The sequence below is a fragment of the Apis florea genome, unplaced genomic scaffold (assembly GCF_048593485.1).
Source record: "Apis florea isolate Af1SG1 unplaced genomic scaffold, ASM4859348v1 contig_3068_pilon, whole genome shotgun sequence".
Classification (NCBI taxonomy): domain Eukaryota; kingdom Metazoa; phylum Arthropoda; class Insecta; order Hymenoptera; family Apidae; genus Apis; species Apis florea.
Genome location: NW_028256700.1, coordinates 1,586,666 through 1,600,064, shown reverse-complemented (window position 1 = coordinate 1,600,064; position 13,399 = coordinate 1,586,666). Strand labels below are relative to the sequence as shown.

The window sequence follows — 13,399 nt, the reverse complement described above, 5'->3', positions numbered from 1 at the left end:
TGCCCCCGGATGCGTCTGGGCGCGGCTCCTCGTCTTGCGTGGCCGCGGATCGATAAGGTGTCTGAATGAGAGAGGGCCGTCACGGGAAATGCCGCGATGAAACCTTGTTTACTACGCGTTCCCATCACGATCGATCGAACGACGAAAATCGACCAGCGATTAGGATATTTCGTTTTACGTACGCACGTTCCAACGTACATCGCGCTCGTATCGTAATTGTTACTATTCGTTGTCGTACCGAAAATGTGCACACGTGAAACATCGTTGCGAATCGATTTGACGGTGTTTATCGAAAAAAAAAAAAAATTGACGATAAAAATATCGACGCTACGTTTCCAGAGAAAGATACGAGATAACTCCGATCGCTCGTCGTATCGTACGGCATTTTATGCAGACCGACTATAATCGGCCCTAGTATCTTATGCAGACTATAGTCGCCCGTTGTATTTCGGTGGCATTTTATGTAGAACGACTATAGTCGCTCTCAGTGACATCTTATGCAGTGACTATATTATGCAGAGCAACTATTATGTAGAGCGACTAAATTATACGAAGCGACTATATTATGCGGAGCGACTAGATTATGCGGAGCGACTATTATGTAGAGCGACTTAATTATACGGAACGACTATATTATGCAGAGTGACTATTATGTAGAGCGACTAAGTTATACGAAACGGCTATATTATGCGGAGCGACTATATTATACGGAGTGACTATATTATGCAGAGCGACTATATTATGCAGAGCGACTATATTATGCAGAGCGACTATATTATGCAGAGCGATTATATTTTGCGGAGCGACTATATCATGCAGAGCGACTATATTATGCAGAGCGACTATATTATGCAGAGCGACTATATTATGCAGAGTGACTATATTATGCGGAGTGACTATATTATGTAGAGCGACTAAATTATACGGAACGACTATATTATGCGGAGCGACTATATTATACGGAGCGACTATATTATGCTGAGCGACTATATTATGCAGAGCGATTATAGTTATCCATAATATCTCAGTGGCATCTTATGCACAGAGCGACTATAGTCGCCCGTAGTATTTCGGTGGCATTTTATGTAGAACGACAATAGTCGCTCACAGTGACACCTTATGCAGTGACTATATTATACAGAGCGACTATATTATGCAGAGCGACTAAATTATGCGGAGCTGACTATATTATGCAGAGCGACTATATTATGCAGAGCGACTATATTATGCAGAGTGACTATATTATGCAGAGCGACTATATTATGCAGAGCGACTATAGTAGCCTGTAGTATCTCAGTGGCATCTTATGTAGAGCGACTATAGTCATACGGAACGACTATATTATGCGGAGCGACTATATTATGCGGAGCGACTATATTATACGGAGCGACTATATTATGCTGAGCGACTATATTATGCAGAGCGATTATAGTCATCCATAATATCTCAGTGGCATCTTATGCACAGAGCGACTATAGTCGCCCGTAGTATTTCGGGGCATTTTATGTAGAACGACTATAGTCGCTCTCAGTGACATCTTATGCAGTGACTATATTATGCAGAGCGACTAGATTATGCGGAGCGACTATTATGTAGAGCGACTAAATTATACGAAACGACTATATTATGCGGAGCGACTAGATTATGCGGAGCGACTATTATGTAGAGCGACTTAATTATACGAAACGACTATATTATGCGGAGTGACTATTATGTAGAGCGACTAAGTTATACGAAACGGCTATATTATGCGGAGCAACTATATTATACGGAGCGACTATATCATGCAGAGCGACTATATCATGCAGAGCGACTATATTATGCAGAACGATTATATTATGCAGAGCGATTAAATTATACGGAACGACTATATTATACAGAGCGACTATATTATGCGGAGTGACTATATTATGCAGAGCAACTATATTATGCGGAGCAACTATATTATGCGGAGTGACTATATTTTGCAGAGCGACTATATCATGCAGAACGACTATATTATGCAGAGCGACTATATTATGCAGAGCGACTATATTATGCAGAGCGACTATATTATGCAGAGTGACTATATTATGCGGAGTGACTATATTATGCGGAGCGACTATATTATACCGAAGGACTATATTATACGGAAGGACTATATTATACAGAGCGACTATATTATGCAGAGCGATTATATTATGCGGAGTGACTATATTTTGCAGAGCGACTATATTATGCAGAGCGATTATAGTTATCCATAATATCTCAGTGGCATCTTATGCACAGAACGACTATAGTCGCCCGTAGTATTTCGGTGGCATTTTATGTAGAACGATTATAGTCGCTCTCAGTGACATCTTATGCAGTGACTATATTATACAGAACGACTAGATTATGCAGAGCGACTAAATTATACGGAACGACTATATTATACGGAGCGACTATATTATGCGGAGCGACTATATTATGCGGAGCGACTATATTATGCGGAGTGACTCTATTATGCAGAGCGACTATATTATGCTGAGCGACTATATTATGCAGAGCGATTATAGTTGCCTGTAGTACCTCAGTGGCATCTTGTGCAGAGCGACTATAGTCATCCGTAATATCTCAATGGCATGTTTTGCAGCGCGACTATAGTCATCCGTAATATCTCAATGGCATGTTATGCAGAGCGACTATAATCGCCTATAGTACACATCAATGGCATCTTGTGCAGAGCGACTCGGCCGTAATATCTCAATGGCATTTTATGCAGAGTGGTTATAGTCGCCCGAAAAGTATCGTATTTATTATCGTGAATTGTCGCGATGTATCGAAGGGGCGCAAGAATCGCGTCGTTTTTCGATCAACCTGCCATTTTGGCCGAAAAGATAAATTTATCAACGAATAGGAGAATAATGAGATGCAAGTGAAAATTGGAATGAAATATAATCGAATATAAATAATTATAACACGTTAAATCGAGTTGAATTTTTTAATTGGGAATAAAATTTATATAATAGTCCTGACAATGTCTCGTGGCAAAAGTATTACAGTTTCGTAAAGTTTAAAAACCGTGAGAAAAATTTGGAAAATAAAATTATCGAGAAACGAGATCGATCTGTATTCGTGCGAATCACCGACAGAGAAAATGTGAGAGTAACGACGATGGAGATACCGATCGGATTCTAATAATTCAGAATGGACTCGCGAAGAAATTCAATTTCATTTACGTCTCGTTCTATTCATCCGACTTGATCCAATTTCTCGTTTTCTCGCAAAAAATGAAACGCGAATCATTTCGATAGAATTTTAATCGCGGAATCTTGGATAAAAGGGTTAAATTGCCATCGATCGTACAACAACAATGGCTTAACATCACTTTCAAAGTTAGCCGAAGAACGAAAAAAGAATTTAATAATGGATTAAAAATTATTCGATATATCTTTAGGGATTGTGCTATCCATCGAAGAGATCGACGAGCTGTAATGCGATCCGATCGAAAAAAGTTGGATAAGAAGTGGAGATAATCGAGCAAGTTATCGCTGAGGTATGTGTACACTTGAAAACTTTATTTCGTCGGAGAATTATCGGTCGGAAACGATCAGATTTTTCAGAGGCCAATTAAAAAGTTGGTTAGTTAAAGAACGAAGACGAGGGTGATGCGGTCGACTCCGCCAAGAGTAAGTTTTCCAGGGAAACGTGGAATTAATTTGGAACGGCTGGCGACGAATAACATCACCGTTCTCCTCCGCAACGATAATTTATTCGTTAATTCGAATTGTTCTAATTTCTGTTTAACGTGCTCGTTTCGTGTTTGATCCAATTTTTCTTTTCCTTCGAAGGGAAAACGAGTTCGAAAGCGTATCGTTCGAAATTGTGAAGAAAGAGTTGATAGAAATTTAAAATTTAACGTTGGACAGTTATTATTATTTGAAATTGGCGTATACCGGTGTATTATTTAATCCCAAAGGAATTAATCTTTCAATATTTTCATTTCGAGTATAGTAATGAATCATTAACTACGTGGAAATTCAATAATTTGTTACGTTAGCTGGAACGAGGGGGGCCGATAATAGTAGCGTTTCGACGTATTCGTATCGTTAATTTCCCTGCTCAATCATTCATACGGGTTAATTTCTCTACGCATGTTCTACGGATTTTAAATTATAGTTTCGTCTTCGGAAAGTACAACGAAGTGAAACGAGCGCGTTTCTGCGCGAAACGATAATTTAGCTGGGATAAGAAATTCGCCAATTGTGATATCTCGACGTGTCGAGACTTTCTCCAAGTTTCGACCAATTTCGTTCCAAATTTCGTTACGAAATCGAACGATAAACGTCCGTTTGGGAACGAAACGGATTTGCCACTTTTCAATTCGACGAGTGGGAATAAAATTGTTGTCGAAAATGAACACGAATATCGAAGCGTTACGTTCTCGACGATGGAGCAACGCTTCGAACGAATCGATGAAAAATCTCACTTTCCGTAATTAAGCGCGAGGAAAAGAGACAAGATATGGGCGGACACGCTCGCCCCTCGTCGACAACAAGTCGAGTGGTTGCCGAGAAACTAGCGAAAGAAACGAAGGGTCAACGAGTTCGAGAATTCTTTATGAATGAATTAATTTCCTCCGTGCAATCAAACACGCCGCTATAATTATCATCGTGGCAATAATTTTCTCGAGAAATGAAAAGAAGAGAGAGAGAGAGAGAGAGAGAGAGAGAGAGCAGCAGGCTGCCAATATCGGGCAAAGTGCTAAACAAAAAACTCTATACAATTCTCTTGCGCGGCATAGAAGCTATTCAACTAGCGCGAAAAAAACAAAAATCTGCGCTCTTCGAAGCTCGGATCCATTCAACATGCAGATTATACGTCGATTTTAGAGGGTCGATCGAGCCCCCCCCCCCCACTTTTTCCCGTACAACGCGTCCCATGTCCTCGCTCGCAACAACACCGTTCCATCATGGATAAATGAACCGTCGACCCTAATATTTCACCCTATCCAACTGCTAAATTTTTCCTCTTCCCCCTATCTCGCTTACGTATGAATAGTTAGTCGGATCGATATCGACGCTCGAACGAAATTTCATATTAAAATGTTCGACAAAAAAAAAAAAAAAAAAAAAGGGAAAAAAGAATACGGAGAGAAATTATGGATTATTTTTCCTTTTATCAATTTTCGATACCGATCTCTTTTGAAAAACGGAATACAAGTTGTGTTGGAAATTTTCGTTTTCGAAAAACGAAGAGGGAGAGAGAGAGAGAGAAAGGGAATAACAAGAGGAATAATTCGATAAGTTGGTTCGTATCTTATTGCTTATTGCCGTGCACACGTTTCGCCCATTTCGCGATTCTTTTATTTACTTTCTCCCCCTCCTCCCCTCTCCTTTTTTGCAATATCCACACAAAACTCATAGACTTCCAATCTGTTTCAGTAATAACCAGAGTAAACGATCGGACGTGACGTCACTGGATTCGAACGCCGGGAAGCCGGACGGTTTGAAATTGTCGGTTTACGGTTGGCCGGGGCCGGGTATGCCGCGTATGTAGAGCGGACAACGGGAGGCCGGCCGACGCCACGGCCATTACACGTTAATGTTGGACTTTGTTTGCCTTGAAAATTGATGCTCGCTATACCGACCCAACCTCTCGCAACCACCGACTCTTGTTGCTTCCTATTTTTCTTTCTTTCTTTCTTTCTTTCTTTCTTTCTTTCTTTCTTTCTCTCTCTCCTTCCTCGCTTTTTCCTCCCCTTTGTCGCGTTTTTCACGCGCAAAACCGATACGTACGTTTTTATCAGAGATTTCTCGAAAAAGGGAAAAAGATAAAAGAGAAATTTTGTTAACCAAATTTTCTCGAGAGATCGGCCGATGTTCGATCGTGCCTTCGAAATTTCCGATTTCCCGATTTCGACGTTCGTCATTTCGTTCAATTTTATTCGTCAAATTTTAACGGTGCGCGGATCCAAAGAAAGATTCTAGAACCTTATCTGCAACATCTTCGCTTCACGGTATTATGAAGATGGGGCCAAACTTGAATCTTTATAAAATTTAATAAGTTCGTTTGACATTTAATTTCTAAATTTATTTCGAATCTTTTCAATCGAGATTTGATTCTTACAAAGATCGCAAAGTGCTCTTCGAGTTAATTCAGAGCCAAGTTTTCGGACGAGTTCGAAACGATCTTTCGTCCATTCGTTAGCGTTGCTTGGTTGGCTTCGAATTCTGCAATTTTTCTCCGCTAATTTTTTCGAAAGTCATCCTCGCCGAGGAAGGGAACACGATTCCACGATTGCATCAGAGTCGGATCGACGAGCAATGGACGCGGACGTGATATTTTGGAAGATGATTTATGAGAGGGCTGTGTCCAAGCAACTGTCATTAGCGGATTGAACGAAGTTGAATCGATGGACTTGCTTGTTCCTCGACGATGGAAAGTGTTGCGTTCAGTTAGATCGCAATGGACGATTTATTTATTGTTCTCGTTCGTGTGTCTTCCTCCTTCTTATTCCTTTTTTCGTAATATTCTTCTCCTTGTGATACGCGCTTGTTACGGAGATGTTTGGAGGAACAGGGTGGTTAATCGATTCTAACTTTTCTCTCCAAACATTGGCGCAATTTTGCATACCTATCTCCCAAACGTTTTACGGGGTGGACCGTGAAAGATTTTACGACGGAATTGCGCGATAAGAATTGCAACGCGTAAATTTGGCTTCTCGGATTTATGGTGTTCCGTTAAGCATAGAAGGCCAAGAGGTAAAATTCTTGGGAAAAATTTCAAATTCTCCAGGTGGATATACGAAAAAATGATTGGACAAAATTTTGCAAAATTCTAAATTCTTGGATGTTCCATTAACTTGGGACAAGGGACAACATTTTTGGGGAAATTCGAGCGACATTAGAGAATTTAAAATTTCGTTCGAGTAAAATTATAAATTCTTCGACATGAATAATGTCGTGCTCCATTAACTTAAGACAGGAGGTAAAATGGAAAATTTTGTTCGAGCAAAATTCTAAATTCTTCGACCTAGGTAACGTCGTGTTCCATTAATTTAAGACAAGAGTCAAAATCACTAGAGATGGATAAATGTGAATAACCCAATAAAATTTTGAAATTTTAAATTCTTCGATGTAAGTGACGTCGTGTTCCATTAATTTAAGACAAGAGTTAAAATCACTAGAGATGGATAAATAAAAATAGCCCTTTGGACGTAAGTGACGTCGTGTTCCATTAATTTAAGACAAGAATCAAAATCACTAGAGATGGATAAATATGAATAACCCAATAAAACTTTGAAATTTTAAATTCTTCGACGTAATTGATGTCGTGTTCCATTAATTTAAGACAAGAATTAAAATCACTAGAGATGGATAAATAAAAATAGCCCTTTGGACGTAAGTGACGTCGTGTTCCATTAATTTAAGACAAGAATTAAAATCACTAGAGATGGATAAATAAAAATAGCCCTTTGGATGTAAGTGACGTCGTGTTCCATTAATGTAAGACAAGAGTTAAAATCACTAGAGATGGATAAATAAATATAGCCCCTTGGACGTAAGTGACGTCGTGTTCCATTGAATGAAAACGAGTTTGGGAAAATTTAAGCCACACCAGAGAGATGAAAATAATCGGATAAAATTTTATTCGAGGCAAATCGAAATCTTGGTTCCATTAACTTAAGGCAAGAGCCACGCTAGAGATGGACGAATAAAAATAATCCAATAAAATGAATTTACGTGCGCATCATATAAATCATTCCAAATTCTTCCATTAACTTGGGACGAGAGGTAAAAAATCCTTGGGGGCCACCACTAGAGATGGGACAAAACTCTCCGATTCGTTTCCATTAATTTGAAGAAGCAAAATACTGATGGATAGATAAAAAATTTTCCAATAAAATTTTGTCGCGTTCCATTAACGAAATCGAGACGAAATCGTGAAAATCGTTTGAGTCAGAAATAAAAATTCTAAATCGTTTGTAAATCGATTAGTAAGAGGTTGGCCGGTTCGAACACTCACCGATCGTGGTCAACACGGTGAGAGAGTACAAGAACGCTTTGGCGAAGTTCCACTCGTATTCCGGGAGCCGTCGTTCCGTGACGGGATCCGAGCTGGCCACGTACGTCCCCCCGTTTTGGGTCGCGATCATGTCCTCGGTGATCCTTTTCACCAACTGATCCTGGAAACGCGCGATCTCCTGGGCGGCCAACCTCGTCCAATTCTCCCGGTAAAGGATATTCAAACTCTCCGTGATTATCCATATATTCTCCACCGTCTTCGCCCGTGCCTCGTGGCCAACCTTGAATAACAAACGCGCTCGTTCAATCTTCGACGAGAGAAAAGGAAAATTTTGTCATTTCCGTCGAGGAGAGAAATTGAATTCCAAGATGAATCCAAGATTCGCCGTTCTCGGTCAAAGCATCCGAAATACGATGATTCGAGACGATAATTTAAAAAATTTCATACCTTCGAGGAGGTAAATTTTCCACGGATTTCGATAACGATTGATAACCACCATTCTTCGGATTTATTATTTTTGCTCGAGTATTAAAAAAAAAAATATTCGCATCGAAACCAACTGTATTTTGTAAAAAAGTTTTTAAAAAAAAAGTTCCAATCTCTTCGAATGAGATTCATTTCGTTTTAATCCGTCGAATATCGGTGGAAAAAAGCGTCCGCTCGATCGTTACGCGCGACAAATATTGAAACTAGGCGAATGGTAAAAACGCAACGACGATGAAAAATGGGAAATGAGAGAGAGATCGATCTTCTCACCTGCTTCAACCAAGCCGTGGCGTTCCGCCTGCCGCTCGCCGTGGCGGGCATCGTGGCGACGAGCGACGTGGTGCTCCTCTGCTGCTCGGCCCCGCCTCCCTCGATGGCCAGGAAGATGAAGCTGCCGAGCAGGGTGTAGGCGACGAGGAGGGCGCATATGCCGAGGTTTATCACGCAGCCCTTGAGAAACGAGTGGTGGCTCGCCTTGTCGGGCACCCCGCCGAAGCACAGGCACCTCACCTGCCTCGACGGATGCGTCGTCGTCGTCGTCGCTCCCGCGCTCGCACCTCTTCAACGACGACGTGTTCCCGTTGTTGTTCGCCTTCAACCCCTCGTACGCCCTGTAATGCCCCCTCGCCCCCTCCTTCTCCATCCTCTTCGATCACCACTCCTCGATACAACGCTCCTCCTCTCGCATTTGTCCCCTTCACCGTCCCCCCCCGATCCTCGATCCTCCTCCCCGCTGCCGATCCTCCGCAACCCGCATCGCGCGCTTTTCACTTCTCTCTCCAATTTTTACTTATATCGTTAGAAGGGATATGCCCGTCATTTTTCACTCCCGATGGAACGTGGGGGGAGGATAAGCTTGCCTCGTTTTTGGGGGGATAGGTGCGCGAGAACGGGTATTTACGATCTTATTAAAGGATCGGTGCATAACTCGACCATCGTCGTTCTCCCAATAAGTTTTCCAGAGATTCTTTTCCCCTTTCCAGGCCCTTGGGAAAGAAGATACAGAATAGAGGGAATTTCGAGTCTCCGCTTAAGCGTCGCTTAAAAACTTTTCTTCCTCTTCTTCCTGTTGGTGAGAAGCTACCTCGTAAACCGAGTTTCTCGTTCCTCCATTCTTCTCTCTCTCTCTCTCCTTCTTTCTTGCCTCGCCTCGAAAGGAAGAGGTGGGCGGACGAGAAAAAGAAAGGCAAGTTCAAGCCTCGTTCATCCCGACAAACAAGATTTCCGGAGCAAGGAGTCTCCTCCCCGTGTATGCGCGGCCTCGTGTACACTCGATCCATCCACCGTCTTTCATCGTTCGTTTCCCTCGTATCAACGCGTCGCGGAACGACAACTCGGGGCGAAAAGCCGCTTAAACGCGATTCGCTTATGCCTTCGTGCTCCTCCCCGCTCCTCCATCCGTGTTTTCATCCCTGGACGGAAGGTGTTCGAATCGTCACCACTTCCTTCTTCCTTCGAGCATAATCTGCGAACAGAAAGAGAGTAGGATTTTTTCTATCGCGTCACATTTCAATCGTCTTGAGACGGGTCGAGTTCTTTATTTCTGAAAAAAAAGAAGAGAAAGGAAGCGTATCGAAGAAGGAGGAGAAATGGAACGGCCGCAATGGAGAGAAGACGGCGACGAGGGACGTTGAATTATCGAGGAAGGCCCTTTGGGAAATCGCGGAGAAGTTCTTTGGAATTCGTGTGGTTGGAGCGTAATCGACGATCATCCTGCGTGATGCACGGCCGTCAAATCGGGGAGGCGTGAATCGGGAAGGAAAAATCGATTCGTTTTTGAAGTGGAAACAGTCGTGTGTGTGTGTGTATATGTATAGAGTACGTGATTTCTCGACATCCATAAATGCATAGGCAAGATCAACCGGTTTAAAGCCCTCGAATTCACGCGTGGATATTCGAGGATCCGCGCACGACTCGGATATCCGATATTTAAATTCCAAGATTCCACGCGAGATTTCCTACTTTATGCGGGGGATACGTATGCGACAGATACGTATATAACTCTAATCGAAAATTGAAAAACGTTTTTCCCTTCCTCCACCGAAAAACGACTATTCTATACTTTTTCGTTTCTCTAATTAACGAACAATGTGTCTAAAATGTATTTATATAACCATTCTGAATCTACGATCGATTGAATTTATTATAATATTCCATTTAATGGAATCAGGATAATCCCGAGAATAACGTCGATGGAAAAATGTCGGGGAAAAAATGTTAAACCGACAATTAATGGACGATATATCAAGATGAATAGATGTTGAAATAACAGCAAATGCGTCGTGAGGAATAATATCGATCGAAGAGTCGGGCAATTAATCCTTGAATAAAATTGAATAACACAATAAAACCTGTACGATCACAAAATAGAGATATTTATAAGTTTAATTTTTAACTTGGTCGGTGGTCATCTATAAAAACTTCGAACAGGAAAAGTGGACGGCCAATTGGATTGGCACGCTCGATCCGCACAAACATAGGACGCGTTTCCCTTCCTCGAGCGTGAAAAAGAACCACGATGAATTCGAATACTTCTTCCGGATACTAACTCGATGCTAATTTATCGCCCGTCCACCGATCCACCCTCCTCCATCTTGCCTTTCGCCAACAAAGAAACGATCCCCTCTTTTTGGAACAAACTACCGCTACCAACCAGACCAGCGATCGTAAATCGGATCGACGCACGGATCGCTTCGATTTCCTTCACCTTTTCTTCCTTCGCAGCCCGTTTACGAGGCTCCCTCGCACGTCTCTCCCTCCCGTCCCCACATCGATCGATACCTTCGTTCTTTCCATTCCTCCTCTCCTCGCATCTTCCAAGGTTTTTCGTTACCTTTCTCTCTTTCGCCGTCGACCACAACGGAATTTTATTATTAAAAATTCGTTTAAAAATTTTCCTTTCCGCGACTAACTCTCTCGGTTAATAAACGTCCCACATTTTCGCAATTTCGGATTCTCGGCGACCGATGATTTAAATATCGAACGAATCTTTCCATTCATTTTTAAAAAGTATCGGTGTTTGACTACTCGACTGTGCTGCGATCGGCTACGTTTACAACCGAGTTTCGAGGGAGGATTGTGAGACGATCACGCGACGAAGGAATGGCGAGGTAAGGAGAAGAGAGAGGGAGGGGGGGGGGGGGGGGAAGCGAAATGCAATTTCTCGGCCGGGCGCTACCTACCAACCACCTGTGCTCGTCTCAGCGACTTTTAAATTCGTACCATTGTCGGTTCTATTTGCTGAAAAATGTTTATTCAATTCCGTTTACCGTCACTGCAAGATATTTACCCGGTCGCTTTTGCCCCAATACCAACCACCGCTACACCAATGGGAATTGGACCGAGGCTCGTTCCTCCACGAGAGAGAGAGAGAGAGAGAGATTTCCCTTTAAGCAGAGCGAGGCAAATTTTCCGGCAAATAGAGCACCGCCGGGCAAGTGTTGAAATGGAGATATAATTTTTTTAAATCGATTCGATACTCTTCTCTATTCTGGACTGGACTTGAAAAGTCGAAAATCTCGAGCGTGATTTAATTTAAAAAATTATATTTGTGGAATATATATTTTCGGGCGAAGAAATAAAAAGAAGGGAGGAAAGGAAAGAATGGAAAAAGCGGAGAGGACGAAGATGGAGGTCGAAAAGAAGGAAAAATAATCCGCGACCCGGTTGCCTCCTCACGCACGGTATACTGGATAAGCGCGCAACCGGACCGATATACGTAACATCGTCGAAATTCGTCGTGTTTCGAGGCGAAATTCTCTCTATATACGCGCCACTCGCCAGGAGGAGCGCTAGAGAGAGTCCTTTCACCGATTTACCTCGTTAGAGAACCGCTCCGTACATTTTCATCGATGCGAGAACACCGAGCGACTTTTCCACCTTCTCGAAATTTTCATCGACGAGCGAGAGAGTCGGGTCGAGTGGTTAAATCTTTTCGAATCCTTCGCGAGATCGTTCGAATAAAAGGAATCGAAAAGGAATTGAAATCGTGCCGCTGGCGGGGGAAAAAATATAGACCATTGTCGACCATGAACAGACATCACATTGGGGAGGGGCGCGTATCGAACTAATTGGAAGTTAATTGCCGGTATAAATGTTGCATCGTTTACCATGATTACATCGTGCGCGAATGTTACACGTGCACGTATCGCGATATTATTGGTCGACGATGCGACGTTTAACGCGCGTCGGATCTTGTCAAGCGGGGCCGGGCATCGCTATTATTAGTTCTGTTACAAAGAGTTGCCAAACCGCGACGGTTTATCACCCGCGAGTTACCTCTCGATCCCCATCGACGCGCGATGGTATAGCGATTCGGTCGGCGACTGAATTTTGTTGATAAACGTTTCGACGGATTATTATTCGAGGATCGGACAGCAGCGAGCTCCGATCAAAACCACTTAGCGGCGTTCGATCGCGCCGATAACTCCGGGGCCGCCGAATTACGATACAAATATCAGATGTTCGAATAATTCTTTCGACCGAATTCGAATCATTTTGTCGCTCGTGGCGCCATCCGAAACAGCGTTCTTTCGTTTTTTAAGAAGAGTCGCGACGAGCGCTCTGCATCGAAGATCCAGAGAATTCTAACGTAACGATATCTGTAGGCTAATTGTACGTATACAAACGAGCTAGACATACCGTAAATAGTTTCAAAAATATTTCACCTTCCTTGTCTTGGAAGGACGATTATCCTGACGCGATTCGACGAATGAAGATAATCTTTACGACTTTGAATATTCGAATTATAGTTTTTCTATCGCTATGGGCGTGCGAATAAGTTCCTTTCCCTTTTCTTCGTAACGATCGTAACTTCTCACCGAATACGATCACTTTACGGTTTGTGCTGCCATCTGAAACAGCGTTCTTTCGTTTTTAAGAAAAGTCGCGAGGAGCGCTGTAAAAGTTTCCAGTCAACGATTTC

The 13,399-nt window shown here is 42.5% G+C and overlaps 1 protein-coding gene across 1 annotated transcript in view; it reads right to left on the bottom strand.

The window, feature by feature from the left end:
- Window positions 1-9,118, bottom strand: part of LOC100868037 (potassium channel subfamily K member 6) — a 43,010-nt gene extending 33,892 nt beyond the window's left edge. Inside the window, 3 exon segments of the mRNA XM_012495151.3 lie at window positions 7,990-8,269; window positions 8,746-9,030; window positions 9,032-9,118. Coding sequence (XP_012350605.2) covers window positions 7,990-8,269; window positions 8,746-9,030; window positions 9,032-9,118 — 652 coding nt within the window.
- Between the last annotated feature and the right edge of the window lie 4,281 nt (window positions 9,119-13,399).